The following is a 23,197-nucleotide window of genomic DNA, read 5'->3' as shown; positions in this document are numbered from 1 at the left end:
TTGATACCTAAGAAAAACTGTTTGCCTCTGTAGCTGTGGTCTCAAACATTTCATGAGGTATCAGCTCTTTAGGGGGTTCTGTTTATCCCACTGCCTTTTTTCATGTTCACTGCCCTTAGCAGGATATAGAGACTAACCCTCTAAGTCTCATCTGTGGCTGCTGTTGCATGCCACTGCATCTATCCGCAAAAGCTTATTCCATAATTAATTTGTGGGATAGGATGACCTGTATTCTTCTCATAAGATGCACATATTGGTAGTGATGTGCTTTGTCTGCTAAAGACAGCTTTGCATTTAAAACACTTTGCCCCATCCTGTTTAAAGAATTGAAGTCATGACCTTGGTTTGAACATCCACTCAAGATGTCAATGTGTTGAGTTGGGGCCATGGTAAGAATTTTAGTGCTTTTAACAATTACCAAGCTTTTTCTGATGTATACATTTGTTGCAATTGATAAAGTGAGCTGTTTTGACAAAAACTTAAAACACTATAGTCTTTAAGGTACTGTACTATGGGAATATTCATTGTATTCATTTAAAAAGCCATGGCAGGTTTATGCATTTAGATTGCGTTGATGAATTTCTGCCAGATGCACCGAAAGGGTCTCTGAAGCCTTCTTTTCTCTCCATCATATGGGCCCAGAAGTCAGCATTATTTCTGCTGTTCCACATTTTATCTTCTTCTGCTTTCACAACTCTGGTTGTTTAATTAACTGGAAGCTCATCACCTGTGACTTTTAGTGCGCAATCAGACAGTGACAGTGTTGGAAAGGGTTGCTTCACTGGGGGTGATCTTTAAAGTGACCCTCCTGAGCACATACAATCCAGTCCCAATTGCTCCATCACAACTCCAGAAAGGACGGAAGGACGGAAGGAAGGAAGGAAGGAAGGAAGGAAGGAAGAGTAGCCTTGCTGGTGGTCCAAAAAGGACTGGTCTGGACATGGAGCAAGATTGGGCTGGCTCGTGATCATACATTGTTTGGTCACTGGAAAATAGAGCAAACCAGACTGTGCTATAGGCTATTCAAAAAACAAATTAAATCACCATCTGATCACACCCTTAAATTAATACAGCTCTTGAAATGGGCCTTCTCTTGAGCTGCTCCTTTCTTGCAGTGTGCATTTCTTAAAGCCTGATTATTAATTGCATTCTTCAAGGGTTTTTTTTTTGGCCCTCTAGATGTTGAACATCAGTTCCCATCACCCCTCATTATTGCCAGGCTGGTTGATACTGGTTGGTACTGGCATTGAAAAACATCTGTAGAGCTACAGATTAGCCACCATTGGTGGTTTGAAACAGTCCTGTAGGGTAATAGGAATTATTTTCTTATTGCAGACAAGGAGAGAACTGAGACAAAGGTTACCTATTTGTTTCACAGCAGAGATGAGATCTGATGGAGTGGCTTCCAGGTTAACAAGATCAATCTTGCTCTATCAGCAGTTTGGTTACAATCGTAATCTATACATGTTTACTTGAATGCTATTTTGTATAATGATGCCTTGAAGAGATAATGGCTGATACATTATGTATATTCAAAACAAGCTATGATTTTGTAGTGTTCGTCTTTCTATATACATTGCAAATATGTTTCATCCCATAATCAATAATTCCATAATCCAGCATTCTAAGAACATAGTTATTTCCATACGTATGTACAAGTGCTGAAGGAAAATGCCGTTGCCATTGGCTTTGTGCAATATTTGCTCAGGCCTCTTGTTTCTCTAGTAATGAAATGAATGTATGTTGGTCAAATGCAGATTGCTAAACAGAGTGAATAGGTTTAATGGCTCCGTTCCACCAAGAGATTAGTGTTACTAAAGATGATTGGATTTGGATGTATATTTCTTGAAGATTTTGACTCAACTGCCATTGGTTCACTGTTCTTTAGAAATAATCCTTCTTTGTGTTAGAACAAAAGGTACATTTTCAGCTAACTCTTCCCCAACCTGGTTAGAGAGGGACACCCATTGGGTGGAGGTGATGGGCATTGTGGTCAAGATATCTTTATGAGGTCAAAGTGGGGAACACTGGTGTGCAAGATGAGTGTGTTTTAAAAGTTGAATATTTGTATCAAGGTGTTTGAGTTGAATACAGGTGCTGAACTACAGTTCCATAAGATCCACCCTACTGACTACTGGGAGCTGAGGTACAACAACACCTGGAGACTCAAGGTGGGAACCACAGAAATGCATACATGCAGTAATAAAATGTATGTTGGGTGCAGAGTTTGTGTTTTTAAAAAAACTGTCTAGAACAGCAATGGCGAACTTATGGCATGTGTGCCACAGCTGGCATGCGGAACCCTTTCTGCCGGCACGTGAGCTATAGGTTGCCAGATCGCTACTCCCCCCTGCGCAGCCAAACCTGCGAAGGCGGCTACAGCCGCAGTGCTGGCGCTTCAGCAGGCGGATCCGGAGCAGCTGGTGCTGGCAGCGGACCCGGAGTGGGGTCTTGAGGCACCTCTGTGCCAGGATTCCCCCTTCTGCCGCCACTTCCAGTTCCGGCGGCACGCTGCCCGCTGTTTTTTGTTTTCCACTTCGGGCATGCAAGCCCAAAAAGGTTCACCACCACTGGTCTAGAGGCATTATATCTTAGGTTTAATCTAGCAATTACATACACAGTGCCCTGGGCATTGTGTGCAAGAGGGCTTTTGAGTACACATGTATAGGATAAAGTGGCACTGGTCTAGATCAGCAGACTGCTGTGGTTGTAAACTACAGGGTAGCAAAATCTTAACTTTTCACAGAGGCAACTGTACATCTCTAGTTACATTAAGAGGAGCAATGGAATTTAAACATCCTGCCTCCAAGAACTCTTTTGATATTGATTTGTATGCTATACTGAGGTGTTGGGCAGGATTATGGGGCATGCTTTCAGGTTGTTTGTTTGTTTCTTCTTCTTCTTCTCTTTGAAATTGCAGTAGAGGTATAAAAATGCACCTGATCTGAGAACTCTAATTTCACAAATGACAACAAATCAGATTTTATTTATATAATTTTTTTTAAAAGGCATAACAACATAGTTGAAAATAACAGTGTTTAATAACTGTTTGAAAAATAATCAAGGATTCTACAGTACAATGGAATTCGTTATGGGGTATCCTGAGTTTATTAGTAATGAGGATAATTTTTTTTCTTGTGCAGCCTTCATTGTGGTAACACAAACTTCAAAGGGGAATCTTGTCTTTAGAGGGCTTTCTCATTCCTGTGTACAGAATGTGGACACAAAAGATTTTGTTAGCATTAATGCAAAAATGTGCTCTTTTTATTTTTATCTTTTAAATGTTTATATTGTTTTTCTTGCGTTGGGAGTCTTGGTTGTCTGTTTCATTGCAGATGTCTTTTTCAAGTGGAAGATATTTCTCTTTTCTGTCTGAGTCAGCTGTAGCAAGGTTGTCCTTGAATGACGACCTGAGGCCAGTAGCTGTCTGAATAAGGGTGAATAAACTGATATTTGTCCAAACAAGACAGAGTCGCTCAAGATGAGTGTGTCCTGATGAAGGTTGTGCTCCTTGCGAATGACAGCTTTTTAGCAAGTTAGTGCTCAGGGCCTGTGAATTTGCAGGTGGAGCCTGTAATCTGTTGTGCATTTTATCCACTCTAGCTGCTTATTTTCCTGGGACAAAAATGTTTGTCTCCCATCAGTCTTTCTTGATGAGTATCTTAAGAATAGTTACTATAAGGTAGGCAAATGTGGCTCTCTAGATATTGGACTGTTTCAGTTTCAGTTACTGAAACAGCAACGGCTACATTGGCTTGGGCATGTTGTGAGAATGGTTGACTGTCGAATTCCAAAAGATCTCCTGTATGGAGAATTAGTGCAGGGAAATCGCCCCAGAGGGAGACCACAGCTGCGATACAAGGCCTTAGGAATGGAGCTCAACAGATGGGAAAACTTGACATCTGAGCGTTCAGCCTGGAGGTGAGCATGGCCTCTCCCAGTTTGAAGAAACATTTGTTCAGCAGGACGAGGCAAGGAGGCAGTCCCGAAACCAGCAAAATCAGGGAGCTCGTCAAGGAACAGATTGTATTTGTCTTCAGTGTGGAAGAAATTGTCACTCTTGAATTGTCCTTCTCTGCCACACTAGATGCTGTTCCAAGACCTTTGTTCAGAGCATGTTACCATAGTCTCTCGGGGCTGAGGATACCTGCTTAGATATTGGACTGGAATTCCCATCAGCTCTAGTCAGCATAGTCCATGGTGAGGAATGCTGGAACTTTCAGTTAAACAAAATCTGGACAGCCACACTTTTCCCATCCCCACCGTAAGGACTGCTTAATATCGTATATGTCTGCTCTGCAATTAAAATACTCTTCAGTGGCTTTGCTGAAATATATATTAATTCCAGGATAAACCTATAAGTTAGGAAGTCATCCCTAAGGTAGTAGGCATGGCACATTTTGTAGAGTAAGCATGAGAAACAATGCTTTTTTCTGTGATAGTGTCCCTACTCTGGAATGATCCCCCGCTTTGAAATCCTTCAGCAATTTCTTTATATTTCCTTCTTTCCCAGACTGAAAACATTTAAAGGACTTCTGTTATGTAGCACCTATTTCTGCTTCTGTCCATTGCACCATGCCATATTCTTGTGCCTAGAGTTTTATATGTTTTTGTTTGTTTGTTTGTCTGTCTGTCTCTATTTATTTATTAAATCATCAATTACTTGTATTTTTATGCTTATACAGTATTTCATGATGGTTATGCTGAATGTTGCTCTGCAGAGATTTAGTACAAAATCTTGTTGCAGTTTTACTCCATAGTAAGTGAAATCATTCAAAACATGGGAGCAAACTGCTGCTGATTAACAAGATGGAAGTCTTTTATTAACCATGCAACTGTTGTGCCACAAAGAATATGACTAGTACCTTATTAATTAGTTACAGTCATGTGCTGTAATTCATGCAATCTTGAGTTACCCTGGAGTAAAATCCTAATAGGACAGGCTCTTGTGATTTAAACAGAGTAACACACCACATACCTGTGTTGAGTATTACACTTAAAACTGTTTCTTTGTACACAGAGTGGAGAAGAAAGAGAACCCTTGACAAGAGTATTATTTGATGACACAGCAGCCAAAATCCTGTTGTGTAACATAAGCAAAATCTTAAATATTGTTCCATTCCTTGCTGGTGAATAAGGAGCCATTATTGTGGTTCTTTAGGGAACATACATATGATGGCTGGGTGCATGCATAGCAGGGAATCTATTTAGCAGTAGAAAACAGTCTGGTAAATATTTGATTTTACTTATATTATGCAGCAAGATTTTTGCCAATCTTAATTAGAGCTTGGAAAAATTACTTTCTGGATTCCCTGTAGTCTAAAAAACTAACTTTTCTAAGCTTTGAGTATTTCTGTTTCTGCCATCTCATGAACTGAGGTTTTCTGAGAGTTATAATTCTGGAAGGTAGCTCTTCCAAGCAGAGAAAGACATTGGGATTGTCCAGCTTTGCCCTTGTTATGTAGTACAGATCCTGCAATATAAACTTTTGCTTGTGTCTCAAGCTTCTTCAGGAGGGCATAAGGTTAAACTATGTCTCTGTAATCAAGGCTTCAGCCTCTTCTTCATGGTCAGTGGTTACTGAAAATGGAACACAAATTACTTGCTTCCTGATGTTCCCTCCTTCCTTCCTACTTGCTTGAGTTGATACTCTTAACCAACATTATACTTAGGGCAGACTAGTATGCAGGAATAGCTAGTTAAAACTGTTGATCAGCTTTACAGTCTGATTTCAGAGCTCTTTTGGGTGGAGAGGAAACCAGGAGAACATTAATTTGCTAAAGTTAGTATTATATTCTATGTTTATTGGAGTGTGATATGCACTTGAAAAAACTTTCAGTAAAGATGAAATTTAACATTAAATCCTACAGCATGCAACCACTGTTCTTACAGAAGCAGAAAGAGGTCAATCAGAGATCTGAATTACACAATGAGACCATATAAAAAATTATTTTCTTTTTAAAAATAAAAAAGGGTTTTAAAATGTTTGCTGTTAAGATCCTTTTGCATCTGAAAGAAAGCTCTGTCCAATGATAGTTTTACGTATTTTAACACATGTTATACCTCAACAACCTCATTATAGAATAGGGATTTGTGAAGGTGTAGGTCAGAGTGTGCCGTCCTCAGAAGAGAAAGACCCGAAGGAGGAGAGTGGTTGCGCGGAAGGGATCTTAGTGGAGATAGAGCAAGAGGAAGAATCACTGAGGAGACCGACAAAAGTGTGCTTGGTTGATGAGGGAGGAGCTGAACTGGACTTGATCATGTGGGAAGAGGTGACGGGGAGCAAATGTGCGGGAGTTCAGTTGGTTGGGAGAGGGCGAGCTGGGAAGGTGCATGAATAGAGGAGTGCAGACTGACTGGATAACAGACGAAAAGGGCCAGGCTAATCTTACTCAAGGCTTCCCGAATTTACAGAAAGGTGGGGGACTACTTCCAGAACACCTTCCCCCCAGCGGATGCGGCCGTATTTATGAGCCATTAGAATGGAGGGTCTCGGTTTTCCCAGTGAACTACCCTGGTGGGGGCAGGAAGGTCATCCGCCCGGGCCCGGAGTTCCAACAGAAGCCTCCAGAGGGGGATTGGGCCCGCCATCCCTATTGTGGGACCATATGTGCTGTGCGGAGTGCCCCCCTTCGGCCGCTAATGGATCGCGAGCGTTTCGGCCCAGCTCCCTGGTAAGGGAAGAGTTGATCCCAGCAGCTGTGAAAGCTAAGAATAATAACGTGTTAACTGATGATATGTTGAAGGATCCGTTTGATCCAGCCGAGTTGCAAGTGTATTCAAATAAAGTTGTTAATGTGGAAGAAATGGACTCTCCTCCTTATCTCTTTCCCGCCTTCACTACCCAACCCCCCCCCCCGGCGGAAGACGGACCTCTTCACAGGATTATAAATTCCGATTCTATATTATGAGGCAATGTTTTTGTATCATCTTCCCCCCCTTGTTATAACTTGTAAATGGGATCAAACTGTTTTTGGATTGGTACTTCAGTTTTGTGGGGTTATAAGCTTCTGTAGATTACTTAAATTGCTTCCATCACTGCTGTAAATACTCAGTCTAGTAATAACCAGCAGAAAAAAATCAAATTTCAAATTACATTTGTGTCTCCATAGATACATACTTTTTAAAAAAATCATTTTCCATTAGGTAAGGAAAGTTTATGGATAGGGAAGGGGATTTGGATCAGGGTATTGGGGTAAATAAAAAATACAGAACGTGGTAGAGAACAGTATATATCATTATTATATATGTCAATGTGTTTTCTTACTAACCTTACGTCACACTTATCTTACCATTTACCACACTTACCACACTTATCTTACTTCACACTCACCTTACCATTTTTTCTAAGTCTTTAAAATCTAAAAGTATTTTTTATATTTTCTCTTTAATAATTTTAATCCATTCATGTTCTCATCTCTCATCCAATTATACAAAAGTTTCCACTTTTTTCTAGCCTCAGCAATTTCTTTGTCTTTTAATACTTCAGTTAAAATATCCATCTCTGCTGCTTCAAAAAAATCTATTAACTCCTGGGTTGTTGGGAGTCTCCTCTTTTTCCAGTATTTGACATATAAAATTCTTGCTGCTGTAGTTACATATATGATCAAATATCTTTTTTCTTTTTCTATAGAGTCTGGTATTATATTCAACAAAAACACTTCAGGTACATATGGAATTGTAGAGGGTAACATTTTTTTGTAAAAATTCATGGATTAGTTTCCAAAATCTCTTAGCTTCCCTACAAGTCTATCACATATGATAAAACATATATACATACTTTTTAATAGAGTTATGTAGGAAGATGAAATCACAGACCTGATCAAACCTATTTCCAACTCTGGGCACAACTAGATGAGAGAATTCAGAGTGATCCAGATTATGTTTAAAAGACTCTTATCTTCAGTGTTTTATCTCATACTTCAATGATCCTTCCGTTTATACAGGAGGCATTCCTTCTCCCATGAGCGAGATCCAGGCTGAACTTTAGATTGCTTCAATTTCTCACCCTTTCAATTTTTGCTATCCTCTCTCCTGTCTCTTTCCCCACCTTTTGTTGTGGCTATCATTCCATGAACTGCAGTGACTTCCTTTTATTGTTTAATTTAGTAAATGGCAGAGCACTACAACAATACATCAACCTATATACTCTCTTATATCTGAAATAGCACCATGTCACTTAGGATAATATTTTTAAAAATATTGTAAGAAGAGGAAAACAGAGGAGAGGGTTTCTCCACTATTGTTTCTATTGCCACAACTCACTGCATACATCACGGGGTTGTCACCAAAGAGAACACTGACCACAGCTTTATTTGGGAGTAAATTAAGCAACCACACAGACTGCAGAACAGAATAACCAGGAGTGCTCCCAATCACATTAAATAATCTGCAGCCCTAGCCAGAAAGAAGTTAAGGGTGGGCTGGATTGCTTTTATTTGAAACATATATGGTCACTGGAAAATAGGGCGGACCAAACTGCACCAAAAGCAAACCAAATATTGAGCTGTATGCTCATTTGACCCCCACCCCCGACTGAAGATATTCCCTTTCCACACTTCTTTTGACATGATACATTGTTGGAAATTTTGGGAAGCCCTGATGGAATATTCATAATTGCTTTTAATAGTTTACCTGAATGATACTTGTTCTTTTGAATGGAAATCCTGGATGTTCACTGCCTGCAACTTTGTGTAGATGTAACCCCACTGGATGGTTTGTTTCAACCTACCCTGTCTCTCTGAAAATAAGACCTAACCTGAAAGTAAGCTCTAGTATGATTTTTCAGGATACTCGTAATATAAGCCCTACCCCAAAAATAAGCCCCAGTTGAGTGAAGCCCCACCATTGCCCAGCAACCAGAAGAAGATGACAGGACTGTATTTGAATAAATGTAGATTGCCGTACATGAAAAAAAAAGACATCCCCTGAAAATAAGCCCTAATGTGTTTTTTGAAGCAAAAATTAATATAAGACCCTGTCTTATTTTGGGGGGAAACAGGGTAGAGGATGAGGAAATCTTAGGAAGGGGCTGTGATTTACAATTTCTGTTGAGAGGCTGTGAGACAGGAAGCGAGAGTGGTATCCCTCTCTCTGGAGTGCTGTCCCTCCTCCATACAGCAGAGAAGGAGGTACAAACCAAGCCTGTATCATCCCCCCAAAGAACAGAGCAGTGAGGAACAGATACAGAGGAGATAGAAGGAGGAATACAAAAGCTAACCGACTTAGGGAAAAACGTTGGGAATGGAATGGAAGAAGAGGGTGGAGATAGAGGCGGGGACAGCTGATATAAAGAGAAGAACAGTTGCCACCCAGTTGGGAGTGGGTCTGGATGGAGGATCCATAGACCGGAGCATGGGAAAGACTGAGAGTGCCTAAGGAGGAGGTTGACTATAGGAAAAGAAGGGGAATCCCACCACGACCATCTTATTGGGGAGAGGCAGAGGCCAGGGAGTGGAGGAGAAAGTTGAGAGAAGAGAAGGAGAGAGGAGAGAGAGGAGAGAAAAAAGACACTCATTGATACAGGCTGTCGCAAAACTCATATAAGATCACCTGCAGGGAGACACATTGCCCAAACACATGTTTATCAAATGTGTACATGGAGACATCAAGCCCTCTGGAGTGGTGTTGGCCCAAATAGAGATAGGGGATCAGAAGAGAGAATTGGAAGTAGGGTTAGTTCCTGGGTTCGGGAGAGAAATGCTGTTGGGGAGAGACTGGCCCAGTGTGGATGAACTAATACAAACAATAGCAGAAGCAAACAATGGGGAAGTGGAGGAATGTATGTTAGAAGAAGAAATGTTAAACATGTGTCGAGATCAACTGAGAAACTGGCAACAGGATGACATGAGACTGGAAGAAATTCGGCTCAAGGTGGTTCCAGAAGGAACCACAAAGGAGGGAGAAGTAAACTTTGAATTGAGAGATGGAATATTGTACCGAGTGAGACAAACAGAACGGGGGGAGGAAACACAACTAGTGATACCTGAGAGACTTAAAGGGCTGATATTAGAACTGGCCCATGATGCCACTCACTGGACACTTGGCAGTACAAAAGACTTTAGCCAGAGTGCAACAAAGGTTCTTCTCACCTCTCATGGCTAAAGAAATAGAGGACTATTGTTGATCCTGTCCCGAATGCCAGCTCACTCAACTGAAACCCAGACCAGGGGGAGAGTTGATACCCATGCCCCTGGTGGACAGACCATTTGACCAGATTGCTTTGGACATTGTAGAGCCACTAGTGAAATCAGCGGGGGGGGGGGCAGTTATACATCCTAGTAATAATTTACTATGCAGCACGGTATCCAGAAGCAATTCCCCTACGCACCACTTGCAGCAAAGGTGCTAGCCAAAGAGTTACTGGAAGTGTTCTCCAGAATGTAGAGGGAACCCTAGGGAAGTGCTAACCAACCAAGGGTCAAATTTTATGAGCCTAACCTTTAAACAGATGTGGAAATTATTAGGGGTGAAACCGATGAGAACATCCATCTACCATCCACAAGCAAATGGCTTAGTGGAGAGGTTCAATGGGACCCTAAAGGGGATGCTCCGAAAGTTGGTCCAGGAAAAACCAAAACAATGGCACATGTTTCTAGCCCCGCTGATGTTCACAGTAAGAGAAGCCCCCCCATCATCAATGGGTTTCTCCCCTTTTGAGTTGCTATATGGGAGAAATCCTAGAGGGATTCTAGACCTGCTCAGAGAGAAATGGGAAGAGGGAGAAAACCTCTCTAAACCTGTGTTGCAACAGATTATGGAAATAAGGGAGAGTTTGCAAACGGCTTGCGACCTAGCCAAGGAAGCTCTGGGCAAAACTCAAGATAGCCAGAAGTATAGATATGACAAACTAGGGGGCGCTAGATATCTATCATCCTAGATCTAAAGAAGGGGTACTGACAGATCTCTTTAAGGCAGGGGTGTCAAACTCAAATTCATCAGGGGCCGCATCAGCAGTTTGGTCCCCATCAAAGGGCCGGTTGTATCTGTAGGTTAACTTGAGCCATTTTTTAAATGAATTTACAGTGGTGCCTTGCACAACGGGCGCCTCGTAGAGCGATGAATTCGCTCTATGAGGCTGTTTTTGCGATCGCGAATGCGATTGCAAAACGGTGCCCGTATAGGCGGGAAATTGCAGAACGAAGGTCGGTAAGCTGCTCGCTTACCGACCTTCGCTTTGTGACCCGACAATCAGCTGTTCCGCGGCTTCAAAATGGCCGCCGGAACAGCCGAAAGGGGCCGGGGTGAAGCGTTTTTGCGCCCTTGGTGAACAAGGGGAGCGCGCGAAAATGCTGCGGAAGCCCCGAAATGGCTGCGCGCAACCATTTCGGGGCTTCCGGCAGGGTTTTCGCGCGCTCCCCTTGCTTACCAAGGGCGCGAAAATGCTGCGCCCCCGCCCCTTTCGGCTGTTCCAGTGGCCATTTTGGACCCGCCGGACAGCTGATGGCAGCCATTTTGGCGCCCTCGTTGTGCGAGGGGAGGGCACGAAAATGGCTGCCGGCCCCTGGGAAACATCGCACAACAGTGAGTATTCTATGGCATTGGAACGCATTAAACGCTGTTTAATGCGTTCCAATGCCTTTTTGTGTTCCGTAGTGCGATGTTTCCCACAGCGAAGGTTAATCCGGAACGGATTAACCTCGCTGTGCGGGGCACCACTGTACTCCGTGCAGGCATGGAGTAAATTCATTGAAAAAAAAGGGGGAGGCTGCAAGGCTGGCGGCGGCTCCACAGGCCATCAGACGAGGTCTGGCGGGCCGGATTTGGCCTGCGGGCCTTGTGTTTGACACCCCTGCTTTAAGGGATCAAGATAAAGAAAAAACAGACTTTTCAAAAAAGACTTTTCTACCCCTGGGGGTCTTTTCCAATTTACGAGAATGCCTTTTGTGCTGCACAGGGCAGCTGCCACTTTTCAATGTCTCATGGATTGGGTATTAGCTCTGGTGCAGGACTGTGCTGTTGTGTACATAGACAACATCATTATATATAGTTCAACTTGGGAGGGACATCTAGAGCACTTACATAGAGTCTTGAAGGAATTGAGAAGGGCAGGACTGACTGCTAACCACAATAAGTGTAGGATAGCTCAACTCAAGGTAGAGTACCTAGGCTTTTCCAGAGGCGGGGGTGAAATACAACCCCAGGAAGGGAAGATCACTAAGATTACACAGTGGTATAGACCCCAAACTAAGAAAGAAGTACAGCAGTTCCTAGGCCTTGTCAGGTATTACAGACAATTTTTGCCACAATTCTCAACCATAGCTGCTCCCCTGACTGATCTTACCAAGAAGAGAGCCAGTAGATGGGTACAGTGGCGGCAAGCCCAAGAAAAAGCTTCCCAGATGTTCAAATCGGTGTTGTGTGAATTGCCAGCCAGGTTTGCACCTGCTTTCAATTTCTTGTTTGTGTTATTCACAGATGCCTCAGACAAAGGGTTCGGTGCTATCTTAGCTCAGGTGTGCAATGGGGTAGAATACCCCGTCCTTCACCTCAGTCGAAATCTAACGGTGAGAGAGCAGAATTATGCAGTCATTGAAAAGGAGGCTCTGGTGATTTAATGGGCCATGGATGCCCTGATATATTATCTCTTGGGAGCACCTTTTACTTTAGTGACTGACCATGTACCCTTGCACAGGTTGGTACAAATGAAAGATACTAACTCCAGACTCTCACGGTTGTATCTAGCCCTTCAACCTTTTGCCTTCACGGTTCAATATTGGAAGGGGAAGGAGCATTCTAATGTGGGTTATTTCTCCCTGCAGGGCCCATGGGCAAGGAGAAAGGAGGAATGGATGGCCCTCTCGGATGGGGGGGTATGTGAGACAGGAGGCGAGAGTGGTATACCTCTCGCCGGAGTGCTGTCCCACCTCCATAGAGCAGAGAAAGAGGTATAAACCCAGCCTGTCTCATCCCCCAAAAGAACAGAGCAGCAAGGGGCAGAAACAGAGGAGATAGGAGGAATACAAAAGCTAACAGTTGAAGGGACTCAGGGAAAAATTGTGGGAATGGAACGGAAGAAGAGGACGGAGAGAGAGGCAGAGACAGCTGATAGAAAGAGGAACAAAGGAATTGAGAAGGGCAGGACTGACTGACTGTGCAGTGCTTTTATTACTGTTGTTGTTTTGGCATTTGAAAATAGACAAAACTAAGTTCTCTCTATGTACACATTTGGACACTGCTACTGACAATGAATAGAGGATTAAATTGTATAATGCAGAAAATGTGGAATATGAAAACTATTAAGATAATTAACAAGTAAGGCTACACTTTCAGGAAGAAAAAAAATCACATGATTAATTTTATTTTTTAATAATGATCTAAATAATGATTTAAATTATGCTTTAAATCACCATTCATATTGTACCATCCTATATCTGGTGTCCACAAGTATAATGAATCCCTCTTACTGGTGCTATCTCAGAGTTGTCTAGTACATTGGATTGTTGGATTATTTCTTCATTAGTGCTAAATCACAAAATGCTTTTCAGGTGCTCTTAGCTTAAAAAGTGATAATGTAAATCTGACAGAGTGACAGAAATGATCAAAGACTTGAAGCATCTTTCTTACAAAGAAAAGTGAATGAGGTTGGCAACTTGATTCAGAAAAAAAGATGAGATAGAGAGAGGGAGATAGAGAATATTTTATTAGTTCTTTTATATAGCATGGAGGGAGCAAAAGAGAGGAAAATAGTTTTGTCTTGAGGACTAAGACTTTAGGGTCATCGGAAATAATCAGGGGCTGTAGATTCAGAGAAAAATAAAGAAAATACATTGTGCTAAAAAAGTAATCACCAAAGAGCTGTAATTCGATTCAGTAGAGTTATTAGCATATCATAAGTCTCTTAACGATGTCAATGAGTACAGTGGTGCCTCGACTTACAACCGTCCTGACTTACAACCATTTTGAGTAATAACCAGCTCTGGCTGCAAAATTCGACTTGCGACCGGAGCTTCAAGTTATGACAGGAAAAAAGGTGGGGGAAAAGGCGGGGAATTCAAATGTACTTGTTACATAACAGCACTGATGTTACCTGTCTGTCATGGGTTTGGAGGGAAAGTTCCATCCTATGGGGAGTGGAAGGCGGGACATCAGGAGGAGGGGCTGTACTGTATAAATATGTGATGCCTGTGTGGTGAAGAGGAGATGCTGAGACAGACTGTGAGACACTGGGTTGGGACGAAGCAGCAGCTGGGGAAGAAGAAGCTGTTGTGGGAGTCTGTGTGTCTGACAGGGTACTACTGTGGGTCAGAGTACCACCCTGATAGGTTCAGGGGTCTGTTGGTTAGCCAGAACTGATGGGTTCAGGGTCTGTGCTTTAAGTTAAAGGTTCTAGGTGAACCAAACTGTATGCTGGTGTGTGTGAAAATAAGCCACGTTACTTTATTTTATTCACCTGATTGTTTTATTTACCCTGTTTGTATTTAAAATAAACCTTATTCTTTTATTGTTTAAAAATCCATCCCTGGTCTGTGTGACTTATTATAGGGAATGGTTGGTGGCAGCTTAGTGTAACTGTGTGACATATCCCAGTAGGTCTGGGTTTGTCACATTGATTGGTGTCCAGCGTGTGGGATACGACTGGTCCAGTTGTCCAGCGGTCCAGCAAAGCCTTGGCAAGTGTGCCCAGAGCAAGGGGGGTCTAGTCAGGGACAGTCTGAGGCGCGTAGGTAATCTTCTAGGTGTACCTCACGGGGAGGTGCACTAGTGGAAGAACGTGCCAACTGGGGAGACTTAGATTAAGGTGCTCTGAGGCAGCCTAGTTTTGGCGGGAAAACGCTGAGGCAAAACTGCGTAGCAACAGCGAGCTAGCTTGCCAGCTGAGAGGCCCAGCAGAGGGGGGTAGGCTCTGACTCGATACTGTTACAAATTTAGTGCTGAAGAACAGCAGCCTAGGGAGAGCTGGTTCTGAGGCAAAAAGGAAAAAAGTGGTCGTTTTATTTTGAGGCTTGACTTTTTAAAGCAGCCTGTTCTGAGGGGGGTTATGCCCTTGACTCGAAGCCAAGTAGCAGACATGAGTGAAGTGAAAGACCCCCAGATTGACCAAGGTTCTGAGGATGAATTTGGCTCAGTGCAGGGTGACAGCACAGGAGAGCAGGACCCAGAACTCAGGAAAATACTCCTAGCCCAACAGCATGAACTGAGGGTGAGGGAAATGGAGGAAAGGTTAGAGAGAGCGAGAATGGAGAGGGAAGAAAGAATGGAGAGAGAGAGAATGGCGTTTGAATTAAGAAAACTGGAACTGATGAACCAGAACAATAATAATAATAGGGATTCTGAGGGAGGCCAACTGTCTAAGGCTGACCTGAAGAAATTCCCTGTGTACCACAAGGGAGATTGTCCTGAGGTGTTCTTTTCCTTAGTGGAAAGAGCGTTTGTGGACTTCTCAGTGAGGGAAACTGAGAAGATGACCATCATGCGATCTTTAATCAGTGGTAGCCTGGCTGAGGTTTATGCCGAGATGCCTGAGGAATTGATGAAAGATTTTGCAGAGTTTAAAAAACTGGTGTTTGCAAGACATGGGATAAATGCAGAGCAGCTGAGACAAAGGTTCAGGTCCCTCACTAAAAAACCAGAACAGACTTTTACCCAAGTGGGGGCCCAATTGGTGAGGCTGCTTGAGAAATGGCTATCGCAGGAGGGAATAGAGACCTATGAGCAGCTTAAAGACTTGATAGCCCTGGAACAGTTCTATTCAGTCCTGCAGGGGGAATTGAAATTCCAGGTGAGGGAAAGGAAACCGAAATCTGTGGCAGCAGCCGCAGAGATCGCAGATTTTATCTCCCAAATAAGAAAGCCCTTGGGTGAGGGGAAATCTGTAGGTAAACCCAAAGAAACCTACAGCAAGTACTCTCAGGGACCAGGGAAAAGCCAGCAAGGGGGAGGGGCCCATGGTGAAGGGAAGCCCTCAGACATGAAACCAAGACCTCAGATTTTGGAGGGAAAACCAAAACAAGATGAGAGAGAATCAAAATATACCAGAAAATGCTATTTCTGTCAGGGAAAGGGTCATCTAATCTCAGAGTGTGAGAAATTAAAGCAGCTAAAAGGAATGGTGCCTCAGAATTCTAGTGGGACCAAGCCAAAAGCTGTGTTCTGTGTCCAGAAAGAGCAAAGCTCATTGTCACAGAGGGAGCCTGTTGCCATGACTACTCAGTCTGGAACAGCTACCTATGCTGATCAGGCTGAGGAAAATGGTCCTCTTCTGGAGGTAAAGCGCTGCTTGCTGATAAAAACAGATTCTCAGTTGTTTGAGACAGCAGGGGTGGACGTAGGAATACTTGACCGTCAGTATAGGGGGCTGCGGGACACTTGTTCCCAGGTAACCCTGTGCCATCCAGATATTATTCCTAGGGAGTTTATAATCCCAAATGAGAGCATGAAGGTGGCAGGGATTGAGGGGCAGATAATCTCTCTGCCAGTAGCAGAGGTACCTGTCAACTTTCAAGGCTGGAGGGGAGATTGGCGGATAGCGATTTCATCGACTCTGCCAGCAGCCGTGCTCGTGGGAGATGACCTGGCTGAACATGTGAAACGGGTGCTAGTGATTACACGCTCACAAGCCACCACAGGGACAGTTCAGGGGGGTAATGATGAGCCAGAGACGGAAGCAGGTGGGGGAAGTTCAGAAGCTGTGGTGGAAACCTTAACCACAGACAGCAGATTTGGACAGGAGCAAAAGGCAGACGCCACTCTCCAAAAGTGTTTTGAACAGGTGACTGACGCCCAGCTAACACCTGAGACCCCAGTGAGATTTCTGGAGAAAAAGGGGATTTTATATAGAGAAACCCTGAGGAATATCTCAAAAGGGGGAGATGGGATCAGAAGTCAGCTGGTGGTACCTGAAAAGTATCGCCCCATGATCTTACAAAGGGGTCACTCTGACATGTTTGCTGCACACTTAGGGGTGAAAGGGCCCCTTGATTTGATTAAACAAAATTGGGAGCAGATCACCCAGGATGACCCACAAGACGGTGTGACATACATAGACACCCTGATGAATGACCTAAAGCGAAATCTAGAGCTGGCAGCAGAAAACCTGCAAGCGCAGAAGGTCAAACAGAAAACATGGTATGACCGCAAAGCTAGAGAGAGGCACTTTGACCCAGGGGAGGAGGTGCTTTGGCTTAGGCCCTGCAGAGAGAATAAGCTGCAGCTCAAATGGGCAGGACCATATAGGGTCATTTCCAAGATGTCAGACCTGAACTACCTAATAGAGCAAGAGGAGAACCAAGCAAGGAGGGTGGTTCACGTGAATGCCCTAAAACCCTACTACAGAGGGGAACAGAGGGTTTTATTCGCGATAAAAGCAGCTGAGAGTGAGGAAGCTGAATTACCCTTCTGGGAGGGTAGAGGGGAAGTAAAATACAACCCAGAGGAGGTAAAGATCAGTCCTGCACTCACCCAAGACCAGCAGCAAGAATTAAAAATGCTGCTTAATAAATATCAACAGGTATTTTCCAACAAGCCGGGGATAGTGAAGGGAGTGATGCATCGGATCCACACAGGGGATGCACCCCCGCAGGCAGTATCCCCATACCGAGTAACGGGACCCTATAGGGACAAGGTGCGGAAGGAGCTGGACGAAATGCTGAGGGAGAACATAATCGTCCCCTCTTCTAGCCCTTGGTCCTCTCCAATAGTCCTTGTGGACAAGCCTGATGGGAGCATTAGGTTTTGTGTTGATTACAGGAAGTTAAACCGTGTAACCACTCCTGATGCCTACCCAATGCCCAGGCTAGACAACCTGATTGAAACCATAGGGGGTTGTCGGTTCATCTCATCATTGGACCTGGTAAAGGGATATTGGCAATTAAGAATTGATCCCAGGGATCAAGAAAAGACTGCCTTTTGCAGCCCTTTTGGTCTCTATGAGTTTCGAGTCCTGAGCTTTGGTCTCAGGAATGCACCAGCCACATTCCAAAGGCTGATGGACCAGACCTTGGCAGGGCTCAATGACTTTACAGTGGCCTACATTGACGACATAGGGATCTTCAGTAATACCTGGGAAGATCACCTGATACACCTGGAGTTAGTGCTGCAGAGGTTAAGTGCAGCAGGGCTAACAGTAAAGGCCAGCAAGTGTCAGCTGGGTAGCCCAGAAATAAAATACTTGGGTCACATGGTAGGGGGAGGAATGATAAAACCCCTGGAGGCCAAAATAGAAGCTGTTCGTGATTGGCCTAGACCCAACACCAAGAAAAAGGTCAAATCATTTCTTGGGTTGGTGGGCTACTACAGAAAGTTCATCCCGAGGTTTAGCGAGATTGCGGCTCCGCTGACCGATCTGACGAGGAAGACGGCTGATGACCGCATCCCGTGGACCAGCGACTGTGAGGCGGCGTTCCAGAGGTTGAAGGAGGCGTTAATCAACTATCCTGTCCTGCGTGCTCCAGACTTCGACCGGGAGTTTATCATCTACACCGATGCGTCTAACAGCGGGGTAGGAGCAGTTCTGTGCCAAGAGGATGAGAATGGTGACCAGCATCCAGTGTCCTACCTGAGTAGGAAACTTCAAAAAGGTGAGAGACATTTGGCAACCGTGGAGAAGGAGTGTTTGGCCATAGTCTACGCGATCCAGAAGGCCAAGCCTTACATCTGGGGAAGACATTTTATTCTGTGTACTGACCATTCACCATTGCAATGGTTAAAGACAATGAAAAGCCACAATAGCAAACTTATGAGGTGGGCTTTGAACTTACAGGACTATGACTTTGAAGTGAAGGTGGTCAGAGGGTCAGTGAACTGTGTTGCTGACGCCTTATCAAGAAGACCTGAAGACTGAAGACGGCGAAAGAACATGGACTATATGTATATAATGAAAACAAAAAGTTAAAATGTACCTGGTTTTGAATTTGGTTGGTATTAATAAAGGTAAATTGATGTACTGTATATGGTAAAATGTTTAAATGCATATTTGCTATGGTTAACTTGGAGTGTAAGTATATGTAAGTATTATATGGTATGTATAAATGTTGTTGTGTATTTTATGCAGGTTGTTTTTTTGGTGAAAAGCACTTTTAGCTTTCCCCCTACAAAACAACTTTTAAAGAGGGGAGGTGTTACATAACAGCACTGATGTTACCTGTCTGTCATGGGTTTGGAGGGAAAGTTCCATCCTATGGGGAGTGGAAGGCGGGACATCAGGAGGAGGGGCTGTACTGTATAAATATGTGATGCCTGTGTGGTGAAGAGGAGATGCTGAGACAGACTGTGAGACACTGGGTTGGGACGAAGCAGCAGCTGGGGAAGAAGAAGCTGTTGTGGGAGTCTGTGTGTCTGACAGGGTACTACTGTGGGTCAGAGTACCACCCTGATAGGTTCAGGGGTCTGTTGGTTAGCCAGAACTGATGGGTTCAGGGTCTGTGCTTTAAGTTAAAGGTTCTAGGTGAACCAAACTGTATGCTGGTGTGTGTGAAAATAAGCCACGTTACTTTATTTTATTCACCTGATTGTTTTATTTACCCTGTTTGTATTTAAAATAAACCTTATTCTTTTATTGTTTAAAAATCCATCCCTGGTCTGTGTGACTTATTATAGGGAATGGTTGGTGGCAGCTTAGTGTAACTGTGTGACATATCCCAGTAGGTCTGGGTTTGTCACAGTACTAACCACTGGTCAGCAAAGAGGCTGCTGCTTTGTAGCTCTTTCACCCCAATGGTTAAAGGAGGCTTGAGACTGCCTGGTGCTGCTTTCTGCTTCTGAGTAAGCACATTTACAGGGTTTTGCAGGGTGGATTTGGGATGGTAGGGTTATGTTTCTGTACTGTGATGTTTTTTGGTGTGTTTGTTGTTGTTGTTATTAATTATTATTTATTATTTATTATTATTAATTATTGGCCCCAGTGCCTTCCAATGGGGCTTGCTGTGTTGTTGTTTTGTGTTTCTTTTTTGTGATCTTTTTTCAGCCCCAGCACGTTCCGATGGGCCTTGCTTTTTTTTGTGTGTGTGTGTGTGTGTTTGTTTTTTGGCCCCAGCGCCTTCCTATGGGGCTTGCTCTGTTTGTTTTTGTGTGGGGTTTTTTGTGATTTTTTTTTCTGGCCCCGACTCATTCCAATAGGGCTTGCTTTTTGTGTGTGTGTGTGTGTGCTTTTTCCCCCAGCCCCGACGTGTTCCCGATGAGTGTTTTTTGGGGTTGTTTTTTTCCTTTCATTTTTTTTTTCCTGCCGGAACAGATTAATCACGTTCCAATGCATTCCTATGGGAAATGGTGCTTCGACTTATGACCATTTCGCGTTACAACCGTCATTCCGGAATGGATTAAGGTCATAAGTCGAGACACTACTGTATGTGAGACCCAGTTTACCAATGCCAGGGATGGCATAAGTACCTTATTATTGTTTAGAGGTATGCCCGGGCCAGGATGAGAGCCAGCATAGTGTTGTATGTTGAGCTGAGACCTGAGAGACCCATATTCATGTACCCACTTGCCCTTGAAACCCACTGAGTAATATTGGTCTGTTCACTCTCTGACATCTGAAGTACCTCACAGGGCTCTTAGCTCTTGGTGTAAATGTGTAGTTATTTTGGGTGGCTTCTAGCTTTTATTTTATATTGCATTAGTACTTTTAAAAAAATTATCTTGGGTATTAGTGAAAGTAAGCTGCAATAATTTTGAGCTAATTGATCCCCTCTTTTTTGTGGAAGGAGCATTTGTAGGTCTTTTAGCTCATTAATACTTTCGCACATTCATAATCAACCAAATCCTTGGATTGCAGCAATTTAGTCTGCAGAAATGGAATTACTTTTAGAATATGGAATTGCAAGTTTACTCAGAAAATCTAACAGGTATGGTGGAACAGGACACAGAAGATAATAATTTTAAAAGGCTTTAAACTTCATTGTTTATTGTTTTATTATTTGATAGTGGAAGGTGGGCCTGTCTTGTTTCTCCAAAGCAGTTAAAATTTCACCTTCATGGGAGAAAACCATAAAAACTTGACACAATTATTTTGTTGAGGGGAGGCATATTTTATGGTTCCAACTTAAGTTCAGATGTATTTTGGGTTAGTGAGATGACTACAGAACAAAGATGACTATAGGAAGAAATGTGGTTGATTTCTATCTAGATAAGAAGATTGTGAAAACTATGTATCAAGACTATAGGAAGCAAACGTACACTTCTGGAGGCGTTGGATTTACATGTTTAAATAGATCTTCCTGAGGATCATTTGAATTGTGATTTCAATCAAATGCACAATGTTAAGTGTGGAATTCTGCTTCATGTACAAGTTTAAGCAGTTCTACCACATTATTGTAACCTGAAAGGAGGCTAAATTTAATTGTAGCCTGCAAGGAGTATAGGAGCTTCCTTAAAACATGTCCCACAGCTATTTTATGAACATCTTTTAGTACTGATGCAGCTATGTTTGGTCAAAAATATCCAAGTATGTTTGGAGTTTGTTACTGAGGAGTGCAACTACTGTATATGCTTCACCAAAATAAAATGCACTTCTGTCTGGGATGAATGAGCTTTGGAAGAGAGGGACATTGATGAGGGAAGAAGAGCCCCTTGTGCCCTACAAATAGAGAGCCAATGAAGACAAGCCAAGACTGGAGATATATGGTCAAATTTACTAGTCCCAGAAATCAGACTGGCTGCTACATTTTGGGCCTGCTGTAGTTTCCATACTGTTTTCAAGGGCAGCCCTGTGTAGAGAGCATTACAGTCATCTATTTTGAGATTACTAATGTGTGACCCCCCTGTTGTTAGGCATTTCTTATCCAGGTCGGGACACAACTGGGCAGTCAACCAGAGTTGATAAAAGGCATTGTTGCCATTGCAGATATTTGAGCTTCCATAGAGAGTGTTGGATAATACCGAATCCTATGAAACCTCACCTGCAGTCTGAGGCTATATAACCCAGACTCTGGTTTATCATCTGTGTAAGAAGTAAGGTAAAATCTTTAGCTCTCAGTCTTAAAGAGCAGGGGAAATGTGCTTGATTGTAATGTGCTTCTTAAAACTAATTACAATATATTCTAAACATGTTGGAGTGCAACCCTCCCAACACACACGCATAAACAGCAGTGAGCAGTGGCCATGCTGGCAAGAGGTAATGAGAGTTTTAGTGGGTACCATGTTGGAGGAGGCTTTTGTACAATATTCTCCTTAACAAAAGTGAAGAGGTTTATATGGCAACTACATCTGAAAACAATGGCTACATTTTGCACACCAACACAAAATGACCTAAAAACCAGCTTGCAGTTGTGTGCAAAATAGCTGAGTTGTCATCCATCCAATTTTAAGGGTGCCATCTGCTGCAGATTATCAGCTAATGCACAAATGAAACTAATGGGGCCCTCCCAGGCTAGGTTAGACCTTGTGTGACAACTACTCTTGTAATTTTAAAGTTTGCCTTCTTGAAAATGACACAATTTAGGAAGCTGTGCTTCCAACAGCATGATTACTGTAGTAGTCTTTTAATGTCTTATAGTTATTTAAAACTCTTTATTCTTTGGTACTTGTCCTGGAAAGTAGACTCTCCTTTTTAATTCACTGTGTTTGTTTTTTTCCTCCCCACTTCTGTAGAAAATGTACCAGAAGAGCTTCGGGAACCATTTTATACAGATCAGTATGACCAGGAACATATTAAACCTCCTGTTGTTAATTTGCTGCTTTCTGCTGAACTCTACTGTCGTGCTGGGAGTCTTATTCTGAAGAGTGATGCGGCCAAACCGCTCCTGGGCCATGATGCTGTTATCCAGGCTTTGGCACAAAAAGGCCTCTATGTGACTGACCAAGAGAAGTTGGTAACGGAGAGAGACCTGCACAAGAAACCCATTCAGATGGTGAGAGTTAGCATTAGCTCATGGTTTCTGAAGTGTTACTGTACATTATTCCTGGCAGTACTGGTGGCATTTCTGGTTTGATTTCAGTTTTTTTGAAAACTATTATGTAAAAAAGTTTACTCAGTTGAAGTTATGTCTTTTCTTTCTTCCCCCCCCCCTTTTCCTTTCCTTTCGGTTGCAAGAAAGAGACATAGATTTAAGATGCAGATGTCAAAATCTTTTTGCCAGCAAAGTAAAAAAAAAAGGTAACCTTTGGTAGTGAATTGCTTCAAGTTATGAAGTCAGTGTATGTTAATGCCTTCAATAGCTCCAGTAGCATCATGGCGGGAGTGATAATCTGTGAAGCACTACTGCCGGCACATTGCACAGTTGGGTGTGACCAGTGGCATAGCATGGGGTGGGGCTACAAG

General features: G+C 43.1%; 1 protein-coding gene across 3 annotated transcripts in view; it reads left to right on the top strand.

The window, feature by feature from the left end:
- Positions 1-23,197, top strand: part of CAMSAP2 (calmodulin regulated spectrin associated protein family member 2) — a 135,899-nt gene that overhangs the window by 3,170 nt on the left and 109,532 nt on the right. For 2 of the 3 annotated variants that reach the window (XM_020784669.3, XM_020784671.3), the window contains exon 2: positions 22,528-22,787. The exons of the other annotated variant lie outside the window; for it this stretch is intronic. In XM_020784669.3, coding sequence (XP_020640328.3) covers positions 22,528-22,787 — 260 coding nt within the window. The remainder of the gene's footprint in view (positions 1-22,527; positions 22,788-23,197) is intronic. 3 annotated transcript variants of the gene reach the window in all.

This window comes from Pogona vitticeps, chromosome 4, assembly GCF_051106095.1.
Source record: "Pogona vitticeps strain Pit_001003342236 chromosome 4, PviZW2.1, whole genome shotgun sequence".
NCBI lineage: Eukaryota > Metazoa > Chordata > Lepidosauria > Squamata > Agamidae > Pogona > Pogona vitticeps.
The sequence above is the reverse complement of the archived record's forward strand: the minus strand, read 5'-3'. Positions and strand labels throughout refer to the sequence as shown.